Consider the following 23,502-nt stretch of genomic DNA (forward strand, 5'->3'; position numbering starts at 1 on the left):
AAGGTACAAGGAAACAAAGAAAACGTCAAAAAAAAAAAGGGACAAACGAATTTTAGCAGTGTGCAACATAACCCTTTAGAAGAGAAGTACCATTGGAAAAGCAACATCTAGCATTCAACACTTGGAACAAGAGCCTTTTTCATTGCAAGAATTAACAAAATCATTCAAGCTTTAAAATCACAGCTAACAAAAGGATAAAAAGAGGGTGCATTATTTAACACAATATGGAGTTAACAATCTGAGTAAGATGTGCACGAAGTCATATCCTCAATCCAATCAGTGCCTCCCAGGCTTGCTTAAAACGTACACTCAATTACAGGCGTACCAATATAGAAAAAAATGTAGCATCAAGAAAACTTAATACAACAAGTCAAAAAAATCCACGTGGTATATCAGCGCTAAATACGTGAAACGGCAGATGGACTTCTCCACTTACCATTCAGCACCATCGCCAGCATGGGTATGTATACAGTTACCATGGTTACTGAGAGTTTGGTGAGGGCCCTAAGCGCTACCGTCGAAGGGGGAAAATGAAAAGGCAAAATATGCAACATCTTACTCAAAAGACGACAGCATTTTCAATTGGTATTTTTTTTATTCTAACAAATATGACTGAGGCAGTATTGAAGGGGATCCAGTGGCATGAAAATGCATTTCTCTTGGATTTTTAATCAATGTGGAATGGCTAAAGCCACTCAGCCAAAGTAGCCTGATGGTTTCATTAAAAATTGAAAGTTAGAATTGGTCTGTCTCTAATCTGGCTTTGTTTTTGTTTTTTTTTTTTACATCTTTTGGATGCTTCTTTCCCAATCTGAATTTTTTTAAAGCCACTGTGGATCCTGCATCAACCCTGCAGGAAAAAAAAAAAAAAAAAGAAAAAGAAACAAAAAGAAAAGAAACCAAAAAAAACCCAACCTTTTGTTTTGTTTTTGTTTTGTCTGTCACACTTTTCTTTTTTGTTCTCAATTTTTTTTTTTTTTTAAATTTTATTTTAAATTTATTTTTTGTTGGCTGGTTTTTGGAATCTACTGCACCCATCGATTTACAAAACATCCAAAATAATAACTTCAAGATATTAAAGCTTTCATTTTTTTTTTTTTTCAATTCTGTCATCCACCTTTCAGCAATAATGACAATAATAACAATAATTACAAAAGAAATAATAATAAAAAACCCAAGTAAGGCCAGATTCTCTCTCTTTATATATAAATATATATATAAACAATGGGAAGGGGGAAGGGGAGCACACAGAAGACACCAATGATGCATCTGAAACAACAAATGAGAGTGAAGCAGACATTTATAAAAAAGATGAAAAGGAAAATATTTTGAACATGCACCTCGATTTTACGGCCCTCTACCACGGTGCCGTGTAATTTCTCCCTCGCCCTGTCCGCATCAGCACTATTTTCGAAAGTTACGAAACCAAATCCCTGCATGCAGGAGGGAGAAGGGGGGAAAACAACATGCACATTATTATTTCAGTCAATGACCACTTGTTTGCTTATGTTCTCTCTTTAATTTAATATTTTCTTGTCCTCGCTTCATTTCTGTAACATGCAAATTAGAAAAATTATAATCGTACTGAGATGTGCAATAAATAAGCGACAAATGTGAACAAATTTTTCTGTCATCAGTTAGATAATACCTTCTGAGAAATTCAAAGAATGATACCAAAAATACCTTTCTAAATGTCACTACAGAGGAAAATAAATCTAACAATAAGAGAACGAAATTAAAGTAAATTAACAGTGTCTTCACATAGGAAAAAATGAACTAATGAGAAAAGAAAATGAACCACATTTTAATGACATGCAGATATCTCAACGAAATAAAAAACATGTGCACAAAATTCAACACTGAATGTCGATATACTCTAAAACATTGCCTACTAGTCATGCTGTTGTGATCGTAAGAAACATTGTTCCCATGCAACACTAGGGTAACTTAAACTCTTCTCCAACTATACAGCCTTTACTTATTTTTTATAAAAGAAAAAAAGAAAAGAAAACCACCAACAAAATAAAAGTACTTTCCGAACAAAGTATTAACTTCTTGTATTAACAGATCAAATAAAATCACATGATGAGAATAGAAAAAGAAACTCTGATAAAGGAATAAAAATGCAAACGTTTTGAATAAGTTCAACTGTTTCATATACTGTTACTGTATATTACTTTCTACATACAGAACATGCAACTGGTAAAACTCCAGGATCCCCAGTTACTGGGACAGGAGAATACTCAACAAATACAAAATATCACTTATGACAAATGCTTTGCTTTATAATATTAGGCTAACCAAACATTTCCAATCCTACTAAAGTTCTTTTCATTGTACTAAGTTAAACACTGTTTATAATGGCAACTGTTTTTGAAAAAAATCAGACACTGAAAAGTATTTTAGAAGCATACACCAACCCTTTGAAGTCATTCTGATGTGAGCACTACAATGCCTTTGCATGCTTTCCCCAGGTCACCCCAGCAAACAAGCTTCTACACGCTTGGTGTTTCACACCAAGAAACATCTGCTAGTTATACATGGCCACGTTATACTTAGGCATTGCTGCATGCAGCTCAGGTCCTGCTAGAACCTTTTCATTCCTGTTACTGTAGCTTGAGCTAGGAGTTAAAGCTTCTCTCTGTGCTGTTCCTCAGCATCACATCCCATCATTCTCTAGTCCATTCGCTAAGCTTTATGGTCAGTATTCACCCACTTAATCTCTGCAATTCTACCTACTATGTACATAGCGATTGATTTAAAAAAAAAAAAAAAAAAGAAGGAAGGAAAGATATTAAAACATTTATTTACATGTTTTATACAAAGAGGAGATTGCATGTGAAACTAAGGTAAAACTAAAACTAAGGTAAAATTGACACCAAGCATTGAGAAAAACAATGGGTATGAACTGTGAAACTAATGAACTGACAATCCATTAAAAAAGTTAAACGACTACAATCATTGGATGGGTTATTTGGGTTATTTTACCTACTGAAGGAATACCTTTATTTATGCTAGTTTATCACACTGAAACTGACATTTACACACGGTAGCAATTTATGTTCCATTCTCTTCCAAGCAGTTTAAAAGACATTGTCTGTTGCTCTTTTTTATTTTCCTCTTTTAAAGACGCTCTGAAGCCCGAGCTCAGAAGTGCCCTGTCAGCAGTTCCACTCCTAGCTGAAGCCATTCTCAAAACACCTGATTCCACATTTTCTCCATTTTATCCTCCACAATTTTAACACAAAGCTACGACCTTGCTTGTCACAAGACACTGAGGATGTAATTCTCTTTTCCCAAAGCACCAGGAGTGTTGAGAGGAAGTAATTCCTCCTCTTTGGTATTAATGCCTCTTTTAGACACCTGCATAGGTTTTTCTTACACTTAAGCCTACCCTCAACTTTGAACTTTTGTTTTTATTTCCACTGCTTCCTCTCATTTTGTAAAAGCTCACTAAAAAGAAAACCCATAATTAAAGATGCCATTAAGAAAATTTCACAGCAGAAAACCCCACTGAAATCATCGATCTATGGAGCCTGGCTCCATGGAACAGCATAAATTCCTCCAGTGCTGTTCAGTCTCCCTTCCCTACTTCCTGAATAACTGTCCCTTCTCAGAACTGCATTTTGGTGGGAGTTGTTTAGTCAAGATTTTGAATCAGTCTTCTTATCTCACAGCACTACTAGTTAATTTTTTTCAAACAGCAAAATGGAAAGATGAAAACCTAATTATACTTAAAAATGAGAAAAAAAAAAAGTGGAGGCACAAGCCAAGATAAGACAAGAACTTCAAAGATTCTGAAAAGAATATTCACTGTAACTTTTTTCATTTCTAATGTTGTACTTATTCTCCCAATTAAAGCTATTTAAATTAAGCTCTTATTATTAATGCAAATCTTTAATTTTACCTAGCTGACACAGGAACTCAATCACAGAACACAGATTCATTTATCACACATTCAGATACCTACACAACCATATTAGCATTAATTTTTATATGCAGCTGATTCAACTACTACTTTAGCTTAGCTTACTGTGTATTTTATCAACCAGTAATGTAAATTTCTGCATTTTAAAGTCTGACAAATGACTTAATAACAGCCCTGTTAGTATGTGAGAAGGTTCTGTTTTAATCTGGGATGTGCTTAGGAGCTCTTCTTATGTCAAGAAATATATACCCACATTATATATACTAGATATAAATTAATACATACACACACAGCTTTATGAATATATATATATATGTAGTACTGTATAGAACATTAATTTACAACTATTAAAAAGTGGTACTTGTGCATGTTCCTGTATCTTTGCAACCTGGCAATTGTGCCTGAGACAAAAGGCATTTGCAGCTCCATGAAGAGCTTCAGTGACAGAGGAGCAAAGCAGCGTTAAAATATGCACAGGGATGGAAGCTGTATTTCAAATTATTCTTCCAAGATGAGTGGTAAGAGCAGGGAAAGGTAAACCACTAGCAATTTTTAATGTTACTTTATTCAACAGCTTCAAGGATTGGCAAAGGTAAGCCTCATTTATTTAACAGAGGTTGTAAGAAAGATCTATGCCAAAACATTACTGAAATTCTTGCAATTCTCAAAAAAAAAAAGTCTCAAAAATCATCAGTGTTGCCATGCAATCTAGCAAAGTTATCTTAACTATCATTATGTCCCCAAACAGAAATTTGTAGTATGAAACTTGTATTATTTTAGGGTTTCTTTTATGGAGAGACTCCCGTCTGCAAAAATATTTTATACTTTATGGTGGTGCTGCAGCATTACATTTTTTGAATGTGCAATTCCATTTTTCATAACTGTTATGGTATGAAAGTGATCCTACTTCTGTTGTTTTTGCAAGAATCTTTCTAAACATTAATTATTGGAATAAAAAGAAATCAATGAAACCTGAAACAAAGAAACACCTAGCGATTCTTTTATGTCAAACTCCACTGAATTTTGATCCTGCAAACTTTTTTACTTGTACTTAGTTTGAGACAACTTAGTCCTTTAAGTTTCAGTGGGCTTCTATGAAAACACAGATAAGCATTACTAGGAATGTGACTTTAAACTGGTGCCTCTTAAATCCTACAGAATGAACATGACCAGATTAAAAATAATAATCATAACTAAAAAATGTTCCTGTTATTCCTAAATGTGTTTTTTTTTTTTTTAACTTTTTATTTAATGGAGAAACTCTAAGAGTACTTCTGCAAATCAAAACACTATGTGGCTACATCAGGACTAACACTAAACAAGATAATAATCAATATGCATAAGTAATGAGATACATCCCAGAACTGCTTTAAGCATCAGCTTCCTAGAGCCAGCCTGGATGCACCAACACAGCACTGGATGGTGTACAAGTATTTAATAAGAACAGGTCTTAGAGTGTCTACCACAAGGCTTGCAACTGAGGTGGTGACATTACAAGCCTACCCAGGAAAACCTCTTCCTTGCAAAATCCTCTCTAGGAGCTGCTGAACAGCCATAATTTAATGATGATAAATTTCAGACAGAGTAGGAGATTCTAAGCCACCAAATTCTATAGGCTTTGGTTGTTTATTGAAAAAGTGGTACATGTTCCAGTTGGGTTTGGGCTAGTAGGCAAGGGTACTAATTAATGCATGCCAGAATAGTTTTAGAATATAAACCAGGAAACTTCAGCTATTCTATTTAAAATATTAACAAAAAAAAGAGAAAAAGCAAAGAATGATGTCTTTAAATTTAGACTATAAATACAAACACATTAAGAGAAAAAATAACAGAATTAAAGTATATCTGAGCTAAGAGAGATTTATTATATATTTGATTCTTAAAAACTGACAAGATACAGTATATATGTAACAGGAAAATAATTCCATTGCTAATAATAACTCATGTATGAGAGTCAAAGGAAGACTGAAACATTGGTGGATAGACATTCTAATGTGTCTGCCATGGAAGGAAAGGGAAAAGATATCATACATATGACATACACAGAAACCCTTACAACACAGCTGATGTCCCAGGTGAAGCAAGCTGGGGTACAACTTTGCACCCAGTAACAATGTTAATGCAGTCATAGCCCTTCTATCTTGCTTTATTTCTTAAATATTGAATAAACTGAAGTATGCATATAAGGCAAAGTAATTTTCAGAAAAGAATGTCTACTGTACCATAACTTTTAATAAAATAAACGTTAAAATAGATTGTTTTCAAAGGGTTGGTGTACTCAAGCTTTAACTATAGGGGAAATGTCTGCACTTAGGTAATCTGGAACAATCATATATTTTCTCAGCTAACTACTAGAAACCAGTTATTAGGTATCGTTATCATCTTTCATTTCAATAGAGGGGGAAAAAATACCTGTACTAATACAAACATGCCTACAAATGCCTGTAAGTATGGACTCATAAAATAAACAAGATAACTACCATTGAAGAATAAAGACAACAGAAATCAAGGTTCCCATAGAACAGATGACAATTTGGAGTAGCTACTATTACCTCCTTTAAAAGATATAAAATGAGTCCAATATTTTTCGTGCTGCTTAGGGAAACTAAATGACAGCTCAGAAGATGCTTTCACTAACATGGAATTTCAGACATTATTTTTTACAGTAGTGCAGTTGTTTCTATTCTCTCATATAAATACATTAAACAAAGGAAAAAGCTCCATGGGTGAATTAAACTGCTTACCTTTGAGCCTCGCTCATTAAAAATAATTTCAACATCTAAGATTTTACCAAATTGCTGCAAAGAAAAAGAAAAGTTACATGAAAACAAGGCAACTGCAATACTTCTATCAAATAGAGCACAACTGTTGTTTCAAAAAATGGCGCACCATATAAAGTTAAAGTAAATAAAATGAAAGACAAGTAAGCACCAAAAAAGACACACTGCAGAGGAGCCAGATCAGTATCACAACTAAATCATTTGTATAATTACACTTGTCACTACCGGTCCACCTAAGCATTTATGAACTCTAAAGCACCTGACAGAGGAAATGATCATTAAACTGTGGTCATAGTGTAGCAAAAGTCCCAAATTTGTTTCTATCTTCTTTTTTTTTTTTTTTTTAAATTTTGTCTTTGCAGATAGTAGATTACTTCCTTGTGATCCATCCAGTCCAGCTGCCATCACTGCTTTGTTGTTTTCATTTTAGTGGGATTTTTGTTTGGTTAGGTTTGTTGGGTTTTGTTTGTTTGTTTGTTTTTTTCCTGAATATGCTAATGGGTTACTTTGCTTGAAATGTAATAAACATCACTAAGGACTAACAGTGACATGGACATTGCCACCCTCTGCTCATCCTTTCCTCTGAAGAACCTTTGTTTCAGAAAACTTTCTGCAGCTGCTTTCCAGGACAGGTAAAGGGGTCTGTTTACTTCTACTTTCTCTTATTCTGCTGAATAAGATTAAACCAGATGGGAGTTTTGTTGCTGGCTTCAGTGAGGATTTCTCTCCACTCTTGCTAAAAAGGGATAAACATTACTCCCTGAGCAATTCTCACCTTACTAGAGTATAATTTGAAAAACCAGAATGGCTACTTACTTGTTGGGGATTTCTCCCTGCTCAGAATTGCACTTTTATTTTAATATTAGTAATAATTGTTATTACTACTGACCTTACAATAGCATTCACAATCATCTAGGCATTGTTCACACACAAAACACTTGACCAGAGTTGTGATGCCAAAAAAAAAAGGCTCTATTTGACTTGTTTTAGTAAGAGAGTAAATGTTTGACTCAGGCAGTGTTTAGTTAGAACACTTTAATGTGGGTCATTTCTAATATTTACATCATTAACAAGTGGTATAGATCAGTGCCTTTGAAGATGCAGCAAACAATTAAAGGCCGGGAAGGACAGTTTTCTTTCTACAACTTATTGAAGTGTTTCAGTTTGGTGATGAAACAACACCTATCATTTGTTATGCCTTGGCTTGTTTCATGTTCCTGCATTCGCCACCTAATTAATGTTTTAACAGCAACTTCAGCCTATAGGCAGACATTCACTTAACATTTAAAACTTTGACTTTGCTGTATTCACGTCCATGCAAGAAAACCACCTGCAATGTATATAACATGGACATAATGCAACGTTACCATATTTCAGATCAGGTATTTCAACTCCTACTTGCAGAAATTCCATTTTTCTATCAGTTCAGAAACTAAAAGTTTAACATTACCATGTCATTCTAAAGCTGGAAAACTCCAGCCACACTCTAGGTCATTTGAGACCTAAGACTTAGAAATATTGAAAAGAAATGCAGATTTTATTCACATATAAATGACTACAATACCTCAAAAAAAAACCAGAGGAGCCTTTTGTTTAAAGTACTGTCAAACAAAATCCAGCTATTTTAAGTGGTTTGTTTAATTTAAATAAATCTGCACCATTTCCTCTAGAGGGTTAATTATAATGCCTTCTGCTATTTTAGTGATGAGCTGTAAGCTGCATTTAGGGGAGGTTATTTGTAGAAAGTCAGATACAGTAAAACAATCACTCTCATTTCCCAATACCACACCAGGATTCTTTTTCCTGGGAGTTTCATGCACTTGATAGAAATAAATACTGAAAACCACAATATCTTAAGTAACATACAAAGATATTAGAAGAATTTAAAAATCTGAGCTGAACATAAAAGAGAGAAGCACAGTGCCATGAAGTACTTGATGCTGCACCATGTAACAAACTGTCACACTTTGAATAACCACAGGAGGAGTAAGTTTCAGTGAGTCTGAAATAAGAAAGCAAGAGTAACACAAACACTTAAAGAGAACTCACTTGGAAAAGCTGGATTCCAACAGCTAACCAGGTACTATTTCTAGATTTTATTTCATAACTTTTCAAAATGAATCTAAAAGTTCTTGGAGCAGAAAGAAGAAACACAGTCTAAATTCTCATGGTTATAAGCCCAGAACTGATGGCACATAGGAGGCATGTGAAACACAGCCAATGCACTTAAAGGCAGCTGACTGTCTGGGCAAGAGCAAAACTTGAGAGACTTATAGAAAAATAGTGGCAAAACTTTAGAAGCTTACAGACCTACAGTACCTGTGAGGATGGGTGAGGATTCCTACATCTGGACTTCCTGCTTAAATTCAGCCCATGTCTTCTACAGATTTGAGTCCCTTGTTCATAGGGTCAAGCACTGACTATTTTAGATCATGCTGTCCTAAATCAATAACTACAGGCATAGAAATCCAGATGTACAAAAGAGAAATATATATGCATTCAATATTTTAAGCCAACGTAGATGGCTTATTTTTAATGTAAGACGAAAAAACACAATCCACAGAGTACACCCTTCTGTGTCACTTACAGTAGAATCAGAAGAAATTCTTTCCCAGTTGTGACTGTTGAAACAGATGTTTGATTAAAAATAAGTGAAACGAGAATCTTTACTGAAAATGGTTAAACAGCCTAAACCAGAGATAGTGCCCTAGCAAGAGCCTATAAAATAAAGTACCTGATACAATGCAAATACAAAAGAGCATAAATAAAGTACGAGTACTTACACCAAACATTTGTCTAAGATCTGGATCCCGGAATCTGAATGGTATATTTGAGACGTGAAGCCGTTTTGGCTGTGATTTGTTTTCTGTGTTTTCAGAAGATTGTGTCTGTTGCTGGCCATCGGTCTGTGCTGCATCATCTGTCTGCTAAAAGGGTAAAGCAAAATCAAGTAAAGCACACTGTAAGTATTTCTGCCATTTTTAACAGAAACTGGTGGTGGGCTTAAATTCTAAAAAAAAAAAAAAAAAAAAAAAAAAATTACTTAAAAGGAGTTAAATCTGCTCAAAGATACTGAAGAATAGCAGAAGCTGAAATACCTAAGAATCAAATCCATTTCTGTACCTGTCTCAACAGTGACATTTTTAGTATGTGTTTGGAATAAACCCCAGAATAGGGAGGAGATTATTCTTTGTTGATTTTCTTAGCTAATTTTAGCTAATGAATAAATATATCTCCCTATTTTATAAGACTGTTGAAATCCCTTTAATGTGATGAGTGTTTGCCAACAGAAGGAACTGCATCTCCATCTCCAAATAACAGCCTATGAAGAGCAGAGGTGAGCTATACACTTTCAAATAAGATTAGCACTTTCATTCAGAGGCCACTGGGACTTTTACACAGGAGGCAGGTAACACATCACATCCTAGTTGCCATTTCATAAGCAGTGCTGATGGGCACTAGAGGATCATTTTGTCTAGATAAATGGTCACCATTATGGGAAAGGCCTTGAGCTGTGAAAGGGTACAGAAGTATTAGCAGTGGTGAAGGTTGCCTGATATAAAAGTGAGACTCAGAAACAAAGTTTTACAGATTTTCTTTCTCACCAAAGTAAGATCATATGATGGCACTTCTTACAAGGATACTGTTCCCTAATTTTGAAATGCTATTTTATAACTGAAGGACATTTCTGTGTATTATAATTTAACAAGCAGACAGAATTATAAACCCCTAGAGAGATGAGGAAAAAACATCATGTCCTTCATCCAAAAAGTAAAATTAACCAACGCTGGTCTATCAATGTATTCTAGAAATTTCTCATCTGTTCTTTAACTACTTCATACATGGCCTAATCAATCCCTGCAGCTACAGCACACATTCACTAGTTAAAAGATTTTGCAGAGGTATGTAAAAACAACATAGTTGTTTGTTTTTTTGTTTTTTTTTTTTTTGCACTGGTAGAAGGGATCTGGAAAAGAAGCAAAGGAAAGAAAACAGCCAAATGAAACCACAAGAATCATCTTACAACTCTCTTATCTCTGTCCTTCCTCTTCCTTCTGACCATATTAACCATCTAAAGTATTCATGATTCTCTTGTGTTCTAATGTTAGAGTTCAGCTTGCCTTTTCTGATTTTTTTTCATTAAAAAAAAAACAAACACTGAAGAAATCTTCTTTTCCCTGCTAGGATGAAATTTCTTTTAAGAGACAAAAGTTTAAGCAAAATAAAAATGGTTAAACAAAATAAACCTTAGGACACAGTTTGAGTATCAATAAGCCTGTTGAGGAAGCAAAAGAACTCAAACAGAAGACATCAATTCCATCAGCAATAACTACATATAAATTCAATTCTAGCAAATTAAAATCAATACCATCTTCCCCAGCAAATGCAAACGTTGTTAAACACCTCCCATTTCCTGCATTGCCTATACTTCTCTGCTAAGGATACTTCCAAATAAAGGTCCTTAACATTTCTGCAGAAGCATCAGTTCATCAGCAGTATCAACATTTCATGGGATATGACGACACTTGGACAGAAATACAAACTTTCATGTGTACCAAAGAAGGATTTTCCAGTGATCCAAAGGAACTGGGAACAGCTCAAGTGTAAACCCAATGCTGAGTCAGTGCCACCACATCCCTTCGTCTGCTACTCTCTGAACTCACAGGTAGGGTTGTACAAACCAAGCAGTTTGTCTTTACAAATTTCTAGCTATTAAAATACTACCCATGGTATACAGCTGTTAAGACACAAAAACATGTTCCATGCTTATCTCTTACAATCTCAAACCAACTCAAAAATTAAAAGTTTAGATTTTAGGCAACTCTTCCACCCAGAGACACCACAGAGATTATTTTCTACCTTCACACCTTAAAAAAGGTGTGTGAATATGAAATATGAAGGAGATATATATATATGAGAAATAGGAAAGAAATTTGGTATATGAGAGCAGGCTGGGGATGAGGAACTGGAAACTCTTGAAATACAGTACTCCAAAAGAATTTAAGGTCAATTAGATTAATCTGAAAACAATTAAGGGATCCTGAAGGTGCTGTTTAGTTTCAGGAACAAAGGGCGCCCCAGGAAGAAATTATATAATCAGCGTACTGGAATAAGCAAATTGGAAAAAGCAATTTCTGTTCATTGTATTAATATAAATGATGAGAAACAATGAGGAGGAAGGTTGAACTGTGCACTATTTGCATACCAAAGCATGAGGAGTAACCTCTGTAGCAAGATGCTGAACAGATATCTTGCCAACAAAAAGCCAGTGAGGTTTCTGAAGATGATGCTACCATGAAGAAGCTACAAATTCCAGATGAAGTGGCTAAATCCAGCTACTGTTACTTTCTGGCTATTTCTCTTTGGTTTTACCACTTCATGTTCACAGAAATGTGAATTTTATTGTTTCAGCAAAAAAATGTTTCAGAGTTTGGGCAGTGAGGACTGAAATCCAGAACTTTAGAAAATCACTGCCATCAAAGATTGACACCTGTAAAAGCCATTAAACAAATCAGTGGCACAAATAACAGAATTAAACCATTTTAAATGTATCAAAAGGCTTGACAATACAACTATCTTGTTTAAAAGGGTATTATCATTTGGATATCTACAGATGTGCCTAGGAGATCTGGAGAAGGATAACTGAAAATTGAAATTGGAATGGAAGCTTATACAAAAACTTCCAAGTAACACAAAGGAGGTAAAATAGACATAGGACAGAGGTCAGGCTGGATTTTGCAAAATCCCAGAAAGGAAATTTATAAAGCCCCGTGGACTCAAAGAGCTGGAATGCAATTTACCTTACACATAAATAATGCATTTCAAGAGAATATTTCCTTTGCTAGAGGATCTAAAGACCAGAGTTTGATATTTCTTTAGAAATTAATTCAAGTTAGCATATGGCATTAGCTTCACTGTGTCCCTCCAGACTTGTATGCAATCAGGACCAGTCCTGATCTGTTATGGGTTTTGTTTCTTTCAATACCCTCTCCTAACTCAATCAAGCAAATTCCTGTGCTTTATGCAGAACAAATAAGTAACCCCTCTAAGCCTTATCATTACACAGAAATTACATCAAAGGGAATATAGTCTGTGTGTTTTTTCACATATGCCCTGATTTTTTGAGCACAAAATTGTAGCAGAGTTACCTTTATGCATCAAAAAAGCTATAAATTTAACTTTGTGAAAGGATCACAAGTCACAAAACAACAATTCAACACCTTTTATCACTGGGAATATGGCCTGTCTGGTGGTCCTTCCTTTTCCTTGTGTGTGTACTTGTGAGGGGTTTTTTTCCTATGGAAGATGACAATGTAAATTCATACACATCCTGTAATTCATTACAATCTTGTTTATGGAAATTTTCTCTAACCAGTGATTTTTCATGCTGTATTTGTCCAGTTTGTTATTGCTGTGTGAACACCTTGCATTTGATGTTTTTGAATAGCATCTTATTTTTCTGGACAATACCTACAATTTATCAAGATTATTTTGAATTCTAAGCCTGTCCTGCAATGTATTTGAAGCCCTTCCCAGCTTGGTATTGCTGCAAATTTAATAAAGTATACACTCTATTCCATCATTCAGATCATTAATGAAAATACTGAAAAACACTGAGTCACCACAAAACCCTGCAGAACTCTCTTTAATAAATCTTCTCATTTTGATAGTGAGCTGCTACTTAAACACAGTTTCTAGCTTTCCACCCAATCTGTTGTAGTTGCACATTTACCATATTTCCCAGCTTAGCATATCTTCTATGAAAGTGTAAAAGTGTTATGAGAAGTGAAATATAACATTCAAGGCTTTTCCTTTGTCCACGAGACCACTATAGTACTAAGACTTCTTGACAAATCCATGCTGATGGCTAGTCTTGTATTTGCAGGTGTTTAAAAATCTGTGTGCTTTTATCTGTCCCAGTATTTCCCCAGCCCCAGAATGAAATTCTCATTATAGCACATTTCTTTAGCCTACCTACCCAACACTTCTTTCTCCCTCCTCTTTAAAACCCAGCATTATGTCTACAGTCTACTCCACTGAGTCTACTCATCCTCCATGAAGTTACAGAGACAGACACCACACTAGGGGCTCCAAAATATTATCAGTTCAATCTTTAAATACTTCGGAATGGAGTTAATTAGAAACAATTAACTTAAAAAAAAATAAAACCAAAGAACAAAACCCCAAACCCCACCAGCAAAACAACAAACCCAGCCCATCACACCTAACTCACCTAAATATGCTCTAATTTGTTTCTCCCCTCTGAGGCAAAACCTTTTTCTAACAGTTGGGAAATTATAGTAATAATGACCTGGCTGAGGCTGATGGCTACAGTGAGAAGCCATGCAAAGAAGAAAGGTCCTCCCACCCTACTTCCTAAGATTGCCTGTTGTATTTACTATCAAGGATTCTCCCCAGCCTGGCATTAGGTACCAGTTCCTCCATCCTGGCTCGAACGTCCTCCAGATGTTCTCTCTTGCCTGCCTTTTGTACAGTAAGTCACAGAACTCGTCACCAGCATATACCAACAGCAACCTCAATTGACAGTCTGGATGCAGGCAGCATCAAATCACCCGAAATCCCTGTTATTCATGAGTTTAGTACTGTACCTCCGGTTGCCTACTACAGATCTTATCCACTGAATCTGACCAGCTGCACAACTATGGTAATTTTCAGAACAAAGAGGTCATTTTTTCCTCTAACAGTTATCCAGAGGCCTTTAGCGGTTTCTCTCCTTTTACAGTTGTGACCTGGGATTGTGCATCCCCTTAAATTACATGGGAACAATCCCTTTCTTATAGGCTCTTCCTAATGAAGATTTCTCAACTCTATTTTGAACAGCATATAGTTTTTTGCAGGTATGAATCTACAAATCAATTTTCAGGTTTTTTTTAATGGCACTTTGTGCCCTTCTGTTGTGACATAACTGGTCACAATGGCACCATGTGAGTACAAGGTGGAATCATGATGTACTCAGGTGTAGAGACGGAACAATGTTTCTTACAAGGCATCAGTGAAACCCCCAAAACAGAGTGCTTCCCTTAAAGCCTGAGGTATGGAATTTCTATGAGACTGTAAAATTCCTAGACATTTCTAGAATCCTGCATCATACCTCTTAACTGTAAAAGCTATTAAAAAATAATCCAGTGTGTGACAGTTCAAATAATTTTTAAAGAAGCTGGTTTCCTAAACAGGTAAACCGAGAAGTAAAGCTACAGATGCACTGGGAGCTGAAAGCACCAGGAATGCAGACCCTCAGTGCTATACGAAACCAGTGGTAACTGCAGGTTCTCAGCACCCCTGAAAATTCCTGCAGATTGGCTTTTTTGCTATGCATGTCAGTCAGCACTGTATCAGGTTAGTTTGTAGCTCTGAGGTTTAAGATGTCATTTGTCATCTTCACTGAAAGGTCATTTCCACTGATTTGCTACACGACTTTTTTTTCTGTTTCCACTGAGAATGTATTTCTAATTTAAAAAACCTAATAAACAGTTACATATTTTAGCAGATTATTGATGAGTATTGCCTGGAGGGAATCACAGGATGAAAACTTTGGCATCTGATTGACTATAAAATGACAGACACTGCTACAAAATCTTATTTATGCAGAAAACGTTTGCTATGGGTATTTATTAATACACAATTGCAAGTTTCCAGCACCATTTCATATCATAAATTTTAAAATAAGTTGTTGAAACTTGAATCCTTTAACGACTGTTGATTGCATTTGCAGGTACTTCATACAGAATTGAGATGCTCAATTTTCCACAATAATTTCTAACTCAATCGATATATATGAGCTAAACAAGTTTAATCTTGGTAAAATGTAATTTAGGAATGGACAACATTCAGAGAAAATCATGTGACGCATGCCTACATCTCTACCCAGAAATATGTCTTCAGGTGTCATTTTTAATTCATAATAGCAGAGAATAAATATTTCTCTCCATCTTAAGACCCTGTATGATGCTATTATTATACTTTGATAGTTCTCTTTATAGTTCGCTTTTCTCTTGACCTTTCTTCAATTTTATTCAATACATACATATCTCTACTTTACTAAAAATTATGTTTTGTTTTGTTATCGTCTCATAAATATTGAGGAGAAACTATTTAACACAAAAAATGAGGATATATCTACCCCCTCAGAGAAACAAACATCATGGAACCAACCTTGAGCTAGCCAATTTAAATGAAATAGAAATGTTCAGAATATTGCCTAAATATAGAATCACATAAATATTTATCACTAAAATTATAAAATCAGCTATGAGAAGTGTATGGAGGTGTAAATAATAACAACAAAGACTTTAAGAAAACTAGTACTAAAATCAGATGCTCTTGTATATGATGTTTCATTATCCTACCTGAAGTAATTCTCTGCCAGTTTGAAACATACTCAGGAAAAAAATGACACAAAAGAAAAGCCTTGACTAGTCAGCATTGAGAAAACATTTGTTACTGAAGCTACTGTAAGTTACATCTGATATAAACCTTTTCTTTGGGCCCCAGTTATCTCACAATTTAGATGTACTTTACAGGAATTTGTTTTTACTGATTTGCTATTCCCTCCCTTTCCTTTTGTCCCCTCTCAGGGCTGTCTTATCCTTTGCCATTTTTGGTCAATTCACAGAGACTGCTTTCTGATTCCTATTCAACCACATATTTGCAATTATAACATTTTAAAATCTTCATATATGATAGTCTTAAAACTTACAATGAAGGTAAATAAATACAAAATAAACTAATTGAAAACCAAATTCTCACACAGAAATAACTTGAGACTAACTCCCTCCAGTGAGCCACTGAATGCCTTTAATTTAAATTAAAATTGAAGGAGGAGAAAAGGAAAGACGTATGCTTTAAAAGCTTCATTCAGCTCTAATATAAACCCATTTCCCAGGTTACTCCTGACTGGACACAAGAGTGTCATCTCACAGCCTTAACACTTGGGGCAAAGGCACTGCATGGAATAAAAGAACATTCAGTGAACCTGAAACCAGAGAGGGCTGTATGTACACTGCCTGGGCAGGAAAAAACCCCAACCAATTCTCATTCCCCATAAACACAAATTTTCTGTATCCCTTTCTGTCTGTTACTGACAGTGGTCCTATAACATTTCTCACACAGGAGCTACACTTTCCCTTTGTTCTTTTTTCATTGACTAATCTCTTTCATTTTGTACAAGACTATGGTGATGCAGACAAAGTCTTTGACCCTCAAACCCTGTTCAAATGTAATGAAATGCTGTCACCAAACAGCTGTTTGCATGCCACTACAAAAAGAATGCTGTTCTCAATCTCAGCTTTTAAAGAGTAAATGGAACAAACAGAAGGAATGCCTAAAATTAAAGTAAATCTAATATCTCTTCCTGGACAAACCAAAAATATGTTGTATTATAATAATTTGAAAAAGCTTTAGCAAGTCTTGACAATTCTATAATGAATAAACAAATACACATCAGTTGACTATTTTTTAAGCCCACACCAAGTCTAGAACAACAGCCTAATTCTAGCAGGAATAATGTATAAAATATTCACAGTAAGAAAAGAAAGACAAGAAAAGCAATAGATTATTTTCAAAAATATACTCAATGGCAAACAGGTCTTACACTGAGTTTCTGAAATGCTGGGGTTTGAACCCCGAGCCCCGAATTAAGGTTGCCATATGGGTGATTCCCACAGCCCTTCATACAGAGGGGTGAGTTTGCCTTAGAGCTTCCCCCCAGGGTGGGGCCGGCCCTGCAGGGAGAGCCAGAAGGGAAATGAGCCCCAGGGGTCCCGCAGGGAGCTGACAAAGGTCAGGGCTCTGCTGGGGGATAAAAGCTGGGACCACTGGCAGGGAGTCAGGAGTGTCTGTCTGTGGAGTGCACTCCACAGAGCTGCCTGGTTCAGGGCAGACCTCCTGACTCTCCTGGAGCTGGGCCCTGGTCTGTTTAGGCCTTTGTGAACACAGGTCGATCGGGTGAGAGTTGCCATGTGGGCACCTTTTTCTCATGTGTTTAACTGGCTGCTCTGGCTGTTTCCCATGCCAACTGTGGGCAACCTCGGGTCTCTGTTTGTACCCCCTGTTGTGGGCCGGGTCATGTTGTTTGTGGGATCGTTGGGGGTGGTGTCGATCATGTCTGAGCTTGTTGACCTGTTTGTACCCCCGGCGGTCATTCATATCGTAACATTTCTGTCTACAATACAGTCTGTGTATTGGTTCATCTCCCTGCTGGTGCTATCATTTTTGTTGGGCCTGGTCATTGGCAAAACAGTTTCTCATGTACAAAACTCACATAAGGGAAAAGCTCTTTAGAATTTTAATTTTTTTTTTAAAAAAAATACTCATTAAATTAAAAAAAAAATGCTCAAAACAGCATCTGTTTTTTCCTACTGCACCAATCAAGTTATTTCTCAGAGAGAAAGAGCTTGTGAATGTCTTGTAGGCATTATTTGATTAAGTTGACACTATTATGTGAGCAATGGTTGAGTACCCACTGTGCTGTACTTTTGACCAAATTGATTTGTGTAATGAACACTTGCTCTGTCTCTTCTCTAGCCTGAATAGGGCTCTTGATTTAACCAGTGGCGCTGGAAGCCAAGTGAATTTACAGCCCCCACAGTCATTCTCTCTCAATCTGGAGAGAATAGCAGCAACAGTACATGAGCAAGCATAATTCAATACATTGTGCTATAAGCACAGAAAATAATATCAGAGAGCTCTGCAATATACCTGTTTGATTTGATTTGTAAACCTGATAAAAAAGCAATCGAGAAAAGTTCAGCAGAAAAAATATATGTGTCCTGAGCAAAAATATAACCATACTGAATGTGTACAAAGAGCTGAAGAAATCATGCATAGTAAATCAACTTCATATTTTCTTCAGATAATATTGCAGTTTCCATTTAAAAAGGATCTAGATTCTGAAAAGTTACCTTTACATTAAAAAGTGAGCAAAGAGAATAATTTAAACCTGAGTTTGGAACTTCCTGAAAATACTGTTTCCCAAATACACTACAGTGTACTGACAAAAGTGATGGCTCCTATCTTTCCTTTTCTTCTTAAGGAGATTGATTAATCAATCATTCTGGTTTTGATAAATTTACATTCTGAAACGTTCAGCCATGCAAGGTGCTTCCCAGAAGCATAATACCACAGAGGGAAAGGATTTATCTACACGGATACATCTGTTTGTATTTAAGTGTTTACAGAAGGTCTACACGTTAAAAAAAAAACAAATCTATCACTGTGTTTTTTCACAAGTGTGATAAACATTACCACAAGTATCAGTGACTTTTCTTGTCTTGCATCTTTGTTATCCTTTCCTCATGAGTGCATATCAACAGTAAAGACTCATTGCTTTCAGGATATGACAAGGTGAGATTATTTTTTCAAATTACTTCTAAAGATAACACTATTCTCTCTCACATTGCAAGGCTTGCAGCTCTTTCCACATTGATTTATCCCCTTCAGAAGGCATATATGTAATGGTTTGAAACCTGCTGCCCCTGGTGGGTGGAGATCTGAAACCTAATACCAGAGGCAGGCCTGAATGAAAGGGGCGTACACCTGTTCTATTCCCACTCCCCTTTTCCTGTCTTTGGGACTTCCTGCCAAGGTCTATAAAAGGGGTGAGAAAGGCACGCCTCTTCCTCTTGCTCTCCCTTGCTCTTTTGACCTTGCACCTGGGCACACGCTGCTCTGCTGCTCCCTGTGCTACACGTGGCCGTGGCCATCTTGGAGACCTGGGCCTGATCTACAGACTCTTCCCTGCCTCCATCCACGTCCAAGGATTGTGCATCCAGCTTCAATCCACCTCAATCCAGCGAGATCCAGCACTGGGGAGCCTCAGCATAGCATTTGGGTTTTGTATATTTGGAAGTTTAATCTTCCTTACCTTGTTGTTCCTATAACGCCCCTTACCCTGTTAAACCCCTACCCTTTTTCCTTTCTGTACCCTGTTTAAACCCCTTCCCTTCTTCCTTTCTGTTCCCTGTTAAATAATATATCTCATTTTTGTTACTTTTCAATTTGGTGCAAGGTTTTCATTACCCCTGCCTTCCTTATTTACCTTTCTACCTAGGAAAACTGAGGGTTAAGGGAGGTGGGACACAATTCTGCCTTCTAACCGGGACAATATATGAAGACAATGCACTGTTCTTTGTTCTGCTCTAGTGCAAAGTGCACACAGAGGTGGGACTTGCCATCACAGATAAAGGAACGTAATAGTATCATCATGACTGCATTTGATAATGTTGTTAGATTTCCAGTGTAACTGTGACTATTTCCTACTCTAGAGGAACACTTTGTTTCAGAGACACCAACACTTAAACCCTGCAGGGGAAACCATGACCCTCTTGTTTTCACTGGTAAAATTCCCTTTTAATTCAGCTGGGTCATAATATCAACCAATAATGGGGCTGTTCAGTCTGGAGAAGAGAAGGCTCTGAGGTGAGCTTATTGTGGCCTTCCAGTATCTTAGGGGGGCCTACAAGACAGCTGCGGAGGGACTTTTTAGGATATCGAGTAACAACAGAACTAGAGGGAATGGGGCAGAGCTGGCAGTGGGCAGATTCAGGCTGGACGGGCGGAAGAAGTTCTTCCCCATGAGAGTGGTGAGACCCTGGAATGGGTTGCCCAGGGAGGGGTTTGAGGCCCCATCCCTGGGGGTCTTTAAGGCCAGGCTGGAGGAGGCTCTGGGCAGCCTGATCTAGTGGGAGGTGTCCCTGCTCATGGCAGAGGGGTTGGAACTGGGTGATCCTTGTGGTCCCTTCCAACCCTGACAGATTCTGATCTGTTTTGGCAGAGGACTTTAGAGCCCTAATGGCTCAATGGTTGGACTTGATGATCTTGGAGGTCCCTTCCAACCTAAAGGTTTCTATGATTCTATACCCACTTGACAATATAATTTCACTATTCCCATTAACTTCACTCGAATTCCCAGATTACAAAAGGTATAATGTACCTGTTTTCATATCCCTTACGAAAACATTTTACTGTTCAAAGGACCAAGTAAAAAGAAACCAAAGCAATTACTTTGTCCCTGTATCCTATGACAGCTCTGAAAAGAAACATTCTGAGCAGCCAAGTCCTCAACCTGCGAGGCCATCTTGCCCTGTCTCTAAAGCACTCCCATTTCACTACTGGTAAAAGTAAGATAGATGTTCAGTTGTGCCTATTATTCCTATTAATCAAATATATCTTTCAAGGTTGAAAAGAAATGTGAGACACAAACACTTAGCTTGCAAGCTGCACGGTGTTTTGGTGACCCAAGTGATGAAGCTGGACAGACCAGCAAGCCTGATTGTTTTGTATGGGCAGAATAGATTTATTCATAACATTGTTCTTCACAAGAAAGCGATTACTTTATGTAGAATGGCATTTAGAGGTCCTTGGTCAGTCAGACAAACACAATTTACTCCCAGGAAGATGAGGCCAGAGGGTTGGCTCTGACTGAGACGTTTGTTTTAGCTACGCAACACACAAGCACACCTCAGTAGAATCCCTCAATCCAATTCACAGACAAATGGAAAAGAACATGAATAATTTTGTGCTTTGCTTTGGCAGTTTCTGGGATTCCTGTTATTGAACATGCTTTGGGGCACCAGCATGCTGGGTTTTTCCAGGTTGAAGACTTTAAAGCAGTACTGGTATGTCTTTCCCTCCTAGATGGATGTGTGCTGGAAGCTGATACAACCCACAAGACAATGCTGCTATTACTGGGATAGCTTATGCACAGAAAGCTAGCAGCCGAAATAACAGAACATTAATTCTGAGGACAGATAGGAGCAATAAGATAGGTTTCTTAAGCTTCTGGTACTGGAGGGCAACCAAAGAGTTATTAATTACTTGGCTGCATTAATTATTTTGCCAATCTATCTTCCTTAACAATATGGAATATAGCCCTTACATAATGCTTTACGTAGCCATTGCTGGCTCATCATTTTTATTCTGAAATAGCAGGATAAGAAGAAATAGAGTATCAATCATGTTGGGAGTGGAATAGCGAGGAACTATAAAGGTTTCAGCTTCTGAGGGTGTTGTCTCAAAATTTAGGCAAAGTTTGCTGCTATAAAGAGCAGATATGGTCTTTAAAAAACATTCATAATAGGTTTTAACAGTTTTGAGTAACTAAGCAGTTGGATGTCTTTAACTGAATTTGGCAACTGACATCAGCATATCAATAACTTGAAATGGAAGAAGGAATTATAGTAGGCTGCCTCAGTGCATTATTTACTGTTTGCATTGATTCAGTATCTATTTCTGACCACTACTGATCTAATTAATGAATATCACAGCAACAGTTAACAAAACGCTTCTCTAATGAGCTGCATCGTGGCTCCATTAGCCAAGAAGAAAATGCATACACTCTCTACATGTTCTTAGAAGTTCATTCTACATCTACAAAAATTCAATTATTGTGATATTTTCACATGATAGTTTAAAAATCTTTGGTTTTTCCTTAAAAAAAATAATGAAGTAGACAATAAGAAACATTTTACTGGTCAAAGGACAAAAATATTAATTTAATCAAATATCTTAAGTAGTGATAAACACAAAGAAATATTAAATTAATTCTGTTATTCCTCTTTAATCTATTAGTTTGAACACTATTATTTCTGATGTAATATTTGTTGCTCTTTCAAAGTACTTCAATAGCAGGAATTAAGTATTTAAAAGTAACTTCTTCTCGGTGCTTGAAAGTTATGTAAAATCCAGACAGACAAGAAGTGAAAACATGTCAAAAGATACCATGAAAATAAACATAGAAAACTTGATCAGAGTTGATTAAAGTTTATTTTTTTAATCATTTGAATGGGATTCACATTGCACATGTTTGATAAAGTCAAAGTTTTACAAACCCAAAAAGCTGTCAGCATCCTCAGCACTGAAAAATTACTTGCTCGTGTCATTTTTGCCCACAAATTACTCAACAAACTTACATCCTAAGTTAATCTGTTATTCCTTTCATGATGCGGCTTGTTTCCTCTCCAGTATCTAAAGCAGAAACACCATGCTAAGGGTGTGGTTTCACCATCAGCTAAAGCCTCAATGACACACCTGGCACAACGTCCTGCCTTTCGTGCCACCTCAGGACCCAGGTTCCTTCCACCCCACCTTGTGCTCCAGTGCTTCCAGAGATGAGCGTTGCCTCAGACCCAGTAATCCAACAAGAAACTTCCCTACAATAAAAAGAGTTTGTGAGCTGAGCCAATTCACAACTGAAGAAAGGGACATAAATATATAGGTGATGCTGGGTAAAAGAAAGCCTGAGGATATGGCTATTCCACAGCCCCAGGCCAACTTAAGCTGGTCACCTTAAGCCAGTTTGGAAACTGCCACTTACCCTGACCACAAAAGGAGGACTTCTGGTATTCTGGAATTACACAGATAAATTGTATAAAACAGGAGTTGACATGCTTCCTCTGAAAGTATTACTGAGGAATGGATGATAAATTCTAAACATCCGAAAATAAAGATCTTCTTTCTAAAACTGAATGTCAGTAAGTAACAAAGTTTAAGTGAAGAGGGATAAAATAGATAAGGAAATAGAGAAATGTATTGCAAATCTTGCAGGTAAATATACCTAACAGTTATGACAGTCCTAAAACACCTTGTTACACTTTGAAAGGCAATCACATACCAGCAATAAATCAGGACACAACATTCTTGAAACCAAGACTTTCTGACTGATGCAAAGTTTGTGGCAGTAGCTTTGTTATTTGAAATCCACTCATTTTCCCTAAATAAGCTTTCGCATCCAACTCAGTTATTACCTTAATATAGGAAGAAATTAGAATCATGGAA

The 23,502-nt window shown here is 36.6% G+C and overlaps 1 protein-coding gene across 1 annotated transcript in view; it reads right to left on the minus strand.

Moving 5' to 3' along the window:
• The window catches only part of LOC103768611 (RNA binding protein fox-1 homolog 1), a gene marked incomplete at its 3' end in the record, with an annotated part of 56,447 nt that overhangs the window by 6,916 nt on the left and 26,029 nt on the right, over positions 1–23,502 (minus strand). The window contains exons 3-5 of the mRNA XM_008935763.1: positions 9,492–9,635; positions 6,673–6,726; positions 1,341–1,433 (exon numbers count right to left, since the gene is read on the minus strand). Of these exons, the coding sequence (XP_008934011.1) occupies positions 1,341–1,433; positions 6,673–6,726; positions 9,492–9,635 (291 nt within the window). The remainder of the gene's footprint in view (positions 1–1,340; positions 1,434–6,672; positions 6,727–9,491; positions 9,636–23,502) is intronic.

This window comes from Merops nubicus, unplaced genomic scaffold (assembly GCF_000691845.1).
Source record: "Merops nubicus isolate BGI_N331 unplaced genomic scaffold, ASM69184v1 scaffold15122, whole genome shotgun sequence".
Classification (NCBI taxonomy): Eukaryota; Metazoa; Chordata; class Aves; order Coraciiformes; family Meropidae; genus Merops; species Merops nubicus.